Source organism: Ursus americanus, chromosome 34, assembly GCF_024610735.1.
Source record: "Ursus americanus isolate L20-20 chromosome 34, mUrsAme1.1.p, whole genome shotgun sequence".
Classification (NCBI taxonomy): domain Eukaryota; kingdom Metazoa; phylum Chordata; class Mammalia; order Carnivora; family Ursidae; genus Ursus; species Ursus americanus.
The window spans coordinates 1,565,673-1,577,745 of record NC_142160.1 but is presented as its reverse complement, the minus strand read 5'-3'; the positions used below and the strand labels follow the sequence as shown (position 1 = coordinate 1,577,745).

Genomic DNA, 12,073 nt, shown 5'->3' with positions numbered 1-12,073 from the left:
GAAGTCCCATAAAAATGGAGACATATACTGTGTTCACATATTGGGTGATACAGCATTAATTACATATAAATTATCTGCAAAATGAGGTAGCTTTAACTGAATCCAAATCAAAATCCCAGCAGGCTTTTTTTTTGGTGAAAATTGCTGACTCTAAAATCCATATGGAAATGTGAAGAATCTAAAATAAAACAAATTGAAAAGGGAAAAAATGTTGGAGATTTGTACTATCAGAGCTCCAGACTTATAAGGCTACATTAATCAAGACTATGCAATACTGGCATCAAGACAGACAAAGAAAGGAGTGGGGGGAAAAAAAGAAAAAAGTCCAGGGATGCCTGGGTGGCTCAGTCAGTTAAGTGTCCAATTCTTGATCTTAGCTCAGGTCTTGATTTCAGGTTCGTGAGTTCAAGCCCCATGTTGGGTTCCACACTGGGCATGGAGCCAACTTAAAAAAAAAAGAGAGTCCAAATATAGACCCCCATATACATTGGTCAACTAATTTACCACAAGGGTAATAAACAGGCAATTCAATAAAGCATAGGTTGCCTTTACAATAAATGGTGCTGGAAAATTTGGGTATTTGTATGCAAAAACAAATGACTATATTTAAATCCAGAGCTGGTACTTAGTATAAAAATTTATTCAAAATAGATTATAGAGCTAAATGTAAAATAAAAATTGTAACACTTCTAAAAGAAAAAAAATATAAAAATCTGTTTCACTTTAGAGCAAAGATTTCTTAAATACACTACCAAAAGTAAAATTCTGAGATAAAAAGCTGAATATTAGACTTCATCAAAATTAAGAATTTCTCTTTGAAAGACATCATTAAAAGAATGAAAAGGAAGCCACAGGGAAAATATCTATAAATCAAACATCTGATAATGACCTTCTATACAGAATATATGAAGAATTTTCAGAACTCAATTAACAAAAATAAATATAAGAAACCACTTTTTTTAAATGGGCAAAAGATTCAAGAAGACAGTTCACCAAAGATATATATATATACATGGCAAATAAGCACATGAAAAGATTCTCAACATCATCAGTCACTAGGTCAATGTCAAAACACGGGTGCCACTACAAAGCTATGTGAATGCCTAAAATTAAATTAACAATACCAAGTTTTGACAGATGTGGAACATCTGGGACCCTCATATCCTACTGGTGGGAATGCAAATGATATAGCCACTTTGGGGAACAGTTTTTGAGTTCTGTAAAAAGCTAAATATACACTGTATCCTACAACCCAGCCCTTCCAGTCCTAGGTATTTATCCAAAAGAAATGAAAGACTTGTCACGAATGTTCACACTTATTTTACTTGTATTCGTCAAAACTGGAGACTACTCAAATATCTTTCAATAGGTGAACTGTTAAATAAATTGTGGTATGTATATAATGGAATACTATTCAGCAGAAAAAGTGAACTATGATACACACAACATTATGGAGTGAAAGAATATGGTATATATTCTGTATTATTCAATTTATATTAATTCTAGAAAATGTAAACAAATCTATAATGATAGAAAACAGATCAGTGGTTACCTGGGTATGGAGAGGAGGGTTAAGACAGGGACAGGAGATCAGATTACGATAAAGCACAAGGAAACTTTCGGCGATAGGTGTGCTTGGTATTTGGATTGTGGCAGTGGTTTCATACTTGTGTACATATGTCAAAACTTAATAAATTTTATGCTTTAAATATGTGTAGTCTAGGGGGGCCTGGGTGGCTCAGTCGGTTAAGCATCTGCCTTTGGCTCAGGTCATGATTCTGGGGTCCTGGGATAAGATAAGCCCCACATCGGGATCCCTGCTCAGCAGGGAGTCTGCTTCTCTCTCTGCCCCCTTCACCCCTGCTCATGCTCACTCACTCTCTCGCTCTCAAAATCTTAAATAAATACATATGTGTAGTTTGTTGTACTTTGATAATATACCTCGTAATTATGCCTTAACTATTACACTGTAATACCTAATACCATATTTTTTTTTAAATGATTTTTTATTATATTATGTTAGTCACCATACAGTACATCCCCGGTTTCCGATGTAAGGCTCGATGATTCATTAGTTGTGTATAACACCCAGTGCACCATGCAATACGTGCCCTCCTTACTACCCATCACCGGTCTATCCCATTCCCCCACCCCCCTCCCCTCTGAAGTCCTCAGTTTGTTTCTCATAGTCCATAGTCTCTCATGTTTCATTCCCCCTTCTGATTACCCCCCTTTCTTTATCCCTTTCTTCCCCTACCGATCATCCTAGTTCTTATGTTCCATAGATGAGAGAAATCATATGATAGTTGTCTTTCTCTGCTTGACTTATTTCACTTAGCATTATCTCCTCCAGTGCTGTCCATGTTGTAGCAAATGTTGAGAACTCGTTCTTTCTGATAGCTGAGTAATATTCCATCGTATATATGGACCACAGCTTCTTAATCCAGTCATCTGTTGAAGGGCATCTTGGCTCCTTCCACAATTTAGCTATTGTGGACATTGCTGCTATGAACATTGGGGTGCATATGGCCCTTCTCTTCACTACGTCTGTATCTTTGGGGTAAATACCCAGTAGTGCAATGGCTGGATCATAGGGTAGCTCAATTTTTAACTTTTTAAGGGACCTCCACACTGTTTTCCAGAGTGGCTGTACCAACTTGCATTCCCACCAACAATGTAGGAGGGATCCCCTTTCTCCACATCCTCTCCAACAATTGTTGTTTCTTGCCTTGTCTATTTTTGCCATTCTAACTGGCGTAAGGTGGTATCTTAGTGTGGTTTTGATTTGAATTTCCTTGATGGCTAATGATTTTGAACATTTTTTCATGTGTCTGTTAGCCATTTGTATGTCTTCATTGGAAAAGTGTCTGTTCATATCTTCTGCCCATTTTATGATTTGTTTGTTTCTCGTGTATTGAGTTTGAGAAGTTCTTTGTAGATCTTGGATACCAGTCCTTTATCTGTAGTGTCATTTGCAAATATCTTCTCCCATTCCGTGGGCTGCCTCTTAGTTTTTCTGACTGTTTCCTTGGATGTGCAGAAACTTTTAATCTTGATGAAGTCCCATAAATTCATTTTATCTTTTGTTTCTCTTGCCTTTGGGGATGTGTCATGAAAAAGGTTGCTTTGGCCGATGTCGTAGAGGTTGTTGCCTATGTTCTCCTCTAGAATTTTGATGGATTCCTGTCTCACATCGAGGTCTTTCATCCATTTGGAGTTTATTTTTGTGTATGGTGTGAGATAGTGGTCAAGTTTCATTCTCTTGCATGTAGCTGTCCAATTTTCCCAGCACCATTTATTGAAGAGACTGTCTTTTTCCCACTGGATGTTTTTTCCTGCTTTATCAAATATTAGTTGCCCAAAGAGCCGAGGGTCCATTTCTGGGCTCTCTATTCTGTTCCATTGGTCTATGTGTCTGTTTTTGTGCCAGTACCATGCTGTCTTTGTGATCACAGCTTTGTAGTACAGCTCGAAATCCGGCATTGTGATGCCCCCAGCTTTGTTTTTCCTTTTCAACAGTTCCTTGGAGATTCGGGGCCTTTTCTGTTTCCATACAAATTTAAGGACTGTTTGTTCCAGTTCTTTGAAAAATGTCCTTGGTATTTTGATCGGGATAGCATTGAAAGTGTAGATTGCTCTGGGTAGCATGGACATTTTAACTATGTTAATTCTTCCGATCCATGAGCATGGAATATCTTTCCATCTTTTTATGTCTTCCTCAATGTCTTTCAAGAGTGATTTATAGTTTCTAGAATATAGGTCCTTTACGTCTCTGGTTAAGTTAATTCGAAGGTAACGTATGGTTTTTGGTGCTATTGTAAATGGGATGGATTCCCTAATTTCTCTTTCTTCGGTCTCGTTATTCGTGTATAGAAATGCAACTGATTTCTGAGCATTTATTTTGTATCCCGCCACGTTACTGAATTGCTCTATAACTTCTAATAGTTTGGGAGTGGCTTCTTTTGGGTTTTCCATATAGAGTATCATGTCATCTGCAAAGAGAGACATTTTGACTTCTTCTTTGCCAATTTGAATACCTTTGATCCCTTTTTGTCGTCTGATTGCTGTTGCAAGGACTTCTAGTACTATGTTGAATAATAGTGGCGAGAGTGGGCATCCTTGTCGAGTTCCTGATCTTAAGGGAAAGACTTCCAGCTTTTCCCCATTGAGAATAATATTTGCAGTAGGCTTTTCATAGATGGCTTTTATGAGATTGAGAAATGTACCTTCTATTCCTACACTCTGAAGGGTTTTAATCAGGAAAGGATGCTGTATTTTGTCAAATGCTTTTTCGGCATCGATTGAGAGGATCATATGGTTCCTGAGTCTTTTCTTGTTGATATGATGTATCACGCTGATTGATTTGCGAATATTGAACCACGCTTGCATCCCAGGTATGAATCCCACCTGATCGTGATGGATAATCCTTTTAATGTACTGTTGGATTCTATTAGCAAGTATCTTGTTGAGGATTTTGGCGTCCATATTCATTAGGGAAATCGGTCTGTAATTCTCCTTTTTGATGGGGTCTTTGCCTGGTTTGGGGATCAAGGTAATATTGGCCTCATAGAATGAGTTTGGTAGTTTTCCTTCTGTTTCTATTTTTTGAAATAGCTTTAGGAGAATAGGTATTATTTCTTCTTTGAATGTTTGGTAGAATTCCCCAGGAAAACCATCCGGGCCTGGAGTTTTGTTATTTGGAAGGTTGTTTATCACTGACTCAATTTCTTCATAATTAATTGGCCTGTTTAAGGAATCAATTTCTTCCGGTTTCAATCTTGGTAGTTTATAGGTTTCCAGGAAGGATTCCATCTCTTCCAGATTGCTTAGTTTATTGGCATATAGCTGTTGATAAAAATTTCTAATAATCCTTCCAATTTCAATGGTGCTCGTCGTGACCTCTCCTTTTTCATTCATAATTTTAATAATCTGGGTCCTTTCTCTTTTCTTTTGGATAAGTCTTGCCAGTGGTCTGTCAATTTTATTGATTCTCTCAAAGAACCAGCTTCTAGTCCTGTTGATCTGCTCTACTGTACTTCTGGTTTCTGCTTGATTGATTTCAGCTCTAATTTTGGTCAACTGCTTCCTCGTGCGTGGATTAGGCCTGTCCCTCTGTTGCTGTTCCAGCTTCTTGAGGTGAGAATATAAAAACTGCATTTTAGATTTTTCTATTCTTTTGAGTGAGGCTTGGATGGCTATGTATTTCCCCCTTAGGACTGCCTTTGCAGTATCCCATAGGTTTTGGACTGTTGTATTTTCATTCTCATTGGTCTCCATAAATTGTTTAATTTGATTTTTGATTTCCTGGTTTATCGAGTCATTCCTGAGCAGGATGGTTCTTAGTCTCCAAGTGTTTGAGTTTCTTCCAAATTTTTCCTTGTGGTTGAGTTCCAATTTCAGAGCGTTGTGGTCTGAGAATATGCAGGGGATAATTTCAATCTTTTGGTATCGGTTGAGACCTGTTTTGTGTCCCAGAACATGGTCTATTCTTGAGAATGTTCCATGGGCATTAGAATAGAATGAGTATTCTTTGGTTCTGGGGTGTAGTGTTCTATATATATCTATGAGGTCCAACTCGTCAAGTATGGCATTCAAAGCCTTTGATTCTTTGCTTAGTTTTTGCCAGGGTGTTCTGTCTATTTCTGATAGTGGAGTGTTGAGGTCCCCTACTATTAATGTATTTTTATTTATATGTCTCTTTATTCTGGTTAAGAGTTGGCTTGTGTATCTTGCTGCTCCCCTGTTGGGGGCATATATATTTATAATTGTCATATCTACTTGTTGAATACTTCCCTTAAGAATAATATAGTGCCCTTCTGCGTCTCTAACTATAGTCTGTAGTTTAAAATCCAATTTATCTGATATGAGAATTGCTACCCCAGCTTTCTTTTGAGGTCCATTTGCGTGAAAGATGGTACTCCATCCCCTTACTCTCAGTCTGAATGCATCTTTGGGTTTGAAATGAGTCTCTTGTAGACAGCAAATGGATGGGTCATTTCTTTTTATCCAATCTGCAACCCTGTGGCGTTTTATGGGATGGTTCAAACCATTTACATTAAGGCTGATTACTGAGAGATATGATTTTAATGTTGCCATGTTGCCAGTAAAGTCTTTGTTTGTATTGGCTGTGACTTTCTGTTCTGTATCACTCTTGGGGCCCTTTTACTTTTATAGAACCCCCTGTAATATCTCCTGTAGGGCTGGTTTCGTGGTTACAGAATTGGTTAGTGACTGGCGATTCTGAAATGTCTTTATTTCTCCATCAATTCTGAATGACAGCCTTGCTGGATAAAGGATCCTTGGCTGCATGTTTTTCTCTGAAAGAGCTTTAAATATGCTCCCCCAACCCTTTCTCTCATTCCAGGTCTGTGTAGACAGGTCTGACGTAATTCTGATGCTTTTGCCTTGGTACGTGAGAAATTTCTTTGCCCTGACCGCTTTCAATACTGTATCCTTGCATCTAATATTTGCGAATTGCACTATGACGTGACGTGGCGTAGGTTTGTTGTGGTTGAGCTTGGGAGGGGTCCTCTCTGCCTCTTGGACACGAATGTTTGTTTCCCTTGCTAGATTAGGGAAGTTTTCAGCTACAATTTGTTCAAATATCTCTTCTAGACCTCTGTTTTTCTCCACCCCCTCGGGGATGCCGATGATTCTAACATTGGATTGTTTCATTGAGTCAGTAATCTCCCGTAACCTACATTCATGGGCGTGGATTTTTTTAAGACCATCTTCTATTTTCATTTTTTCCTCTATTAACCCATCCTCCAATTCACTAACCCGTTCCTCTGCTTCTGCGACCCTGGCCGTCAGAGCCTCTAGTTTTGCCTGCATTTGGCTCATAGAATTTTTAATTTCTGTCAGATTCGCTCTCATTTCTGTCCTTAGGGATTCTATATTCTCAGTAACCTTTTCGTTAATAGTTTTTTCAATTCTACTCATCATTTTGACCATCGTTACTCTGAATTCCATTTCTGATAATTTGGTTACATCCATATCCATTATTTCTGTGGCAGAGGCCACAGACTCACTGTCTTTTCTTTGCTGGGGGGGGCTTCTCCTTCTTGTCATTCTGATGAAGAGAGGTTGCGAGGTTTCCAGAGCCCAAATTATTGACTGGGTCCCAGGCCGTGCCCCTTGTTTTATAGGGATCTTAGGGATGTGGGCTTCTTCTTTAAAGATTTTATTTATTTATTTATGTGGCAGCCAACCAGCGAGAGAGGGAACAGAAGCAGGGGAGTGGGAGAGGAAGAAGCAGGCTCCCAGCGGAGAAGCCGATGAGGGATTCCTTTCCGGAACGCCGGGATCACGCCCTAAGCCGAAGGCAGGCGCTCAATGACTGCGCCACCCAGGCGCCCGGGTTGTGGGCTTCTTGATTTTTCAGCCTGCCTTCTGGGGGAGGGGCCTGCCGCGCTGATACTCAGGCAGCCCTGTTTGGGTAGAGTCTCAGCGTCCCCTGCGAGGGGGGATGGGGATGGACACTCCCTGAGCCGGTATTTCCAGGCTTTTGTTCTCTGGCGGCTTTCCCTGGTGGTTTGCTGTGCCTCTTCTGAGAGTCAGAGCAGCAGCGGCCAAATTTCAGCCTCTGTCACAGAACAGAGGGATTGCGGCCCGTTCTCTACTAATGTTCTGGCCACTTTAACTCTGTTTCTATTGGTGCTGCTCAACCCTGCAGCGACCCGGGATGTGCGCCCCACACCAGGCGTCCCAGCCCTCACTTCCAGGGCCGGCGCGTCTCTGTCCTTTGTGTTTCTAATGCCGCCAGCCGCCAGCCACCCCGCGCGCGCGCTCCCGGATCTCCCGGTCTCAGTCTAGATCCAGTGAGCGCACCGGGATTCCGGTGTTCCGCGAGATGCCTGGCGACGCGTGCACCTGGCTCACGGTCTCAGTCTGCTGTTTAGCAGGTGCCATCCGCGAGCCCCGCCCGCTCTCCCGTGCAAGTGGCTACCGCTTCCCGGCGCCCAAACATGGCGCCTCCCTCCCCCTTCCGTTTATCTTCCAATATCTGTGCACAGTTTCATGGCTCCCCGCTTCGTACCTCAATACTCAGCGCTGGAGATGCTCATTTGTAGAGATCCAGATGCGTCTTCCTGCGTCTCAGGCTGGTTCCGTGGTTGTTTAGGCTGGTCTGGTACCTATCCAGCTCGACTCGGAGGACCGGCTGAAAACGGTGTCTCCTACTCCTCCGCCATCTTAACTCCCCTCCCTAATACCATATTTTTATGTTATACCATAATTATAGCTTATATAATAGTTCCCTTTAAAAAAAGAGAAAAGCACTGAGTTTGCTATAAAGTACAAGTCCAGATATATGGTTGTATTTAGAAACAAACAAAATAAGATGCCAGGAATGTTAAAAATAAAAGAATAAAAAAGATAAATCAGGAAAAAATTTTCTTCTTACCTCCAGACATTCATATTAAATTCTTTAATGCAATGGCATTAAAGGCCTGAATGTTCCCTGAATTAATATGGAATTTCTACAATCAGTAACAGAGACAGAACAAATGCAAAGTAGGGAAACTTTGAACAGACAAATCACCAGACTCAACACCAATGGCCAAACAACAACATAGGAAGAGATACTCCTGCTCCCTGAAAAGCAAAGCCCCTCTGGGTTATCACTGCAAGAAGAGATGAGTGGGAAACGAGGTCGACAATACCTAGTATTGGTGAGGATGTGGAACAAGAACCTCAAGGCTACCTGTGCCTCAGAGCCAGCTACTGTGCTCCTAGGTATGCATCCTGGAGAAACTCTTGCCCTCGTTTCCACGGAAGTAACAAGAAAATATAGCAGCATTATTTAATAGCCAAAAATTGGAAATGTCCAAAAGAAGGGAACTGAAAATTCAACTTCATTAAAATAGAAATATATAATGGAATCAATATAACTTAAGTTTTTAAAATTATAAACTAAAATCTACACATTTTAACACGATTCTCACATAAAGTCAGTAAAACATGTTCCAGAAGGATGTGTACATTACAATACTAAGTTCAGAGAAGTTTACAAACATGCAAAACACCACTATATAGCTGAAGGACCCATTCGGATGGGGAAAAAAGGATTAAGGCACATGAGAACGCTCATGCAGAAACTGGATTCTCAGGCAGGGTGGAGAAGCAGGACACACCAGGGAAGGTGCAGGAACTGTTTTCTGGTCTTTAACATCTGTTTCTTAGACCACAGGAAGGCACACAGGCACTTATCATACAATTCTACACACCCTGTTGTAATCTTAAATAATCCATTATAACAGAAACAAGGTTATGGGGATTTATGGGGTAGAACCGATGCACTAAGAAGTTACCAGGTTAAGAACAGAAACCGGACAGTGTCTCCCGGGACAGCAGACTTAGTCTCAGATGGCAAATGCTATGCAGGGTATCAGGACAACCAACAAAAGCCCAAGAACGGGGGAGATCAGAGAACTAGAAAAGGTGCTGGAAAAAGAGAGACCATATGAGTGGAATGAAGCTGCCTGGGGGAAGGGAGGATGCCAGGGAAGCCCTCTCTGGGTGAGCAGGATGGCATGAAAGGGAGGCCTGGAGAAGAGCCCTCCCCACAACCTCACTGCCCAGTCTCCTTCTCTGCCCACTGCTTCCCACTCACCTGGACAAAGGTCCAGAAGACATTCGCTCTCCTCTCTCCAGGGCTCATCCCCTTGCTCCAGCTGTGTGATGAGTCTGGGTTTGGAAAAGGCAATTCCTACTCACAGGGAAAGAAACCAAGGTGACCCTGGGTTAGTGGCTTAAGAGGCTATGGCAGAAGTCAGTCAACAGGAGAATGCAATAACCCAAAAGGGGACAGAGAAGCAGGGGGGTGCATCCCAGATCTAAAGGCAGTACACTAATTCTCCCCTGTGGTTAAGTGAATACTAGTATTCCCAAATTTGAGGTAAAATCACTTTGGAGGAGGGGCCCAGCCCAGCCTTGGAAGAGGCCTGGCAGTGCAGTGTCAGACCACACCCTCCCAAACACCCCTTCACTATTTCAACTCTACAGAATCCAGACATTCTCTGGGGGTATAGGGAAGATACTGTTTTTCTTTCTGAGCCAAAGGTATGGCAGCTGTTATACGTAAAATCTTCAGGTGCCCACAGGCAGTCTGAGACCTGAGACAAGCCATCCTTACCCAGTGACACCAAGTGGCTGTAGTTCTCCAGCATTACATCCCGATACAGGGTCCTCTGAGCAGGACTCAGTAACTTCCACTCCTTCTGGGTGAAGGCCACAGCCACATCCCTGAAGGCCATTAATGCCTGTAACACAAACACACTCCTGCTCACCGAGAAGCCAGCCACATGCATTAGTCAGCCTAACCTAGGCCACTGCCCAGGACCAAGTTAGGAAGAATGCCAGTGTGGGGCACCTGGTGAGATTCACAGATCCTGCTTTTCACCCAAACTCTAGTGTCATGTGTTCAAGACTATTAATCCCCTTCTCACATTGCTCATGGGTCTAGTTAGGGATCCTCCCCTTTCTTCTCTTGATCTTATGTCTATGATGCTGTCAAAAACACAGTTTTGATTAGCTATAGAGTAAGTTTTGAAATCAGCTAGACCGATTCCTCCCACCTTATTCTTCATTTTAAAGGTTATTTTAGCTATTCTAAGACATGTCCTTTCCATATAAATTTTAGAATCTTAATATATATCTACCAAAAAAACCTTGCTGGAATTTTGACAAGATTTGCATTAAACCTTTATATCAATTTGAGGAGACCTAACATCTTTACTATGTTGACTCTTCAAATCCATGAACATGGTATGTCTCTCCATTTACGGAGATGTTCTTTAATTTCTTTCACCAGCATTTTGTGGTTTTCAGCATACAAATCCATATGTTTTGTTAGATTGATACCTAAGAACTTCTTTAAGTGATTTTAATGGCATTGTATTTTTAATTTCAGTGACACTATGTTCATTGCTAGGACATAGAAATACAATTGTGTCTATGTTTATCTTAAATCCTGCAGCCTGGCTGAACTCAGTTTTATGGGGTTTTTTGTTTTTTCTCCTAGAGTCCTTGAGATTTTCTACATAGACAAGCATGGCATCTGCATATAGGGACAGATTTATTTCTTCCTTTATATAAATCTGTATGCATTCTCTTTCTTCTTCTTGCTTTATTACATTACTTCTAGCATAATAAAGAATGAGTGGTGAAAGCAGACATCCTTGGCTTATTCTTGACATAAGGAGGAAAGTATTCTGTCTCACAGCATTAAGAATACTATTCCACAATGAGATGCCATGCTATACCCACTGAAATAGCTATTACCAAAGAAAAGGGAAAGAACAAGTTCTGGCAGGATATGGGGAGACATTGGAACCTTTGTGCATTTCTGATGGAAAATGTAAAATGGTGTGGTTTCTGTGGAAGAGTCCAGCAGCTCCTCAAACATTAAATGTACAACTGACTCTATGATCCAGCAATTCCACTCCTAGATATCTACCATTCTATACTCATACACCAAATCCCTAATGGCATTATTCACAATAGCTCAAATGTGCCTCAACAGATAAATAAAATGTGGTATATGCATACAGTGGCATATATTCAGCCTAAAAAAGTGAGGAAATTCTGATACATTCTATGTCAAGGATTAGACTTGAAAGTATTATGCTAAGTGAAATATGCCAGTCACAGGACAAAAAGTGTTTGATTTCACTTATAGCAGGTATGCAGACCTTGGAGACAAAATAGAGGTTATGAATAGCTGGGAGGAGTGGGGGATGAGTCAGTTTTTAATGGACAGAGTTTCAGTTTAGGAAGATGAAACAGTGCTGGAGATGGAGAATGGGGATGGTTTCACAACTGTGTGAATGTACTTAATACCACTCAACTGTACATTTAAAATTGGTTAAAATAGTAAGTAAATTTTAAGTATACATCAGAAAAAAAAAAAAGTTACATAAGTGGCCAAGAAAGGCCTGAGGAAAAGAAAATGTTAGATATGGATTTTTTTGGTAGATGTCCCCACTCAAGTAGCAGAGTTCCCCTGCATTCCTTTTGTTCTAAGACTTTTTTTACCCCACCATGGTTATTGAATTCTGTCAAATAAATGCTT

The 12,073-nt window shown here is 40.8% G+C and overlaps 1 protein-coding gene and 1 long non-coding RNA gene across 22 annotated transcripts in view; one reads left to right on the top strand and one right to left on the bottom strand.

The window, feature by feature from the left end:
• Positions 1 to 12,073, bottom strand: part of ZNF169 (zinc finger protein 169) — a 91,697-nt gene that overhangs the window by 26,397 nt on the left and 53,227 nt on the right. For 7 of the 21 annotated variants that reach the window (XM_045772516.2, XM_087858909.1, XM_087858917.1 and 4 more), the window contains 2 exons: positions 10,136 to 10,262; positions 9,614 to 9,709 (listed from right to left, as the gene is read on the bottom strand). In XM_045772516.2, the coding sequence (XP_045628472.2) occupies positions 9,614 to 9,709; positions 10,136 to 10,262 (223 nt within the window). The other 14 variants (XM_087858911.1, XM_087858910.1, XM_087858915.1 and 11 more) reach the window with 7 other exon arrangements.
• Positions 1 to 12,073, top strand: part of LOC123776498 (uncharacterized) — a 68,136-nt gene that overhangs the window by 44,924 nt on the left and 11,139 nt on the right. The gene's annotated exons all lie outside the window — the stretch shown is intronic.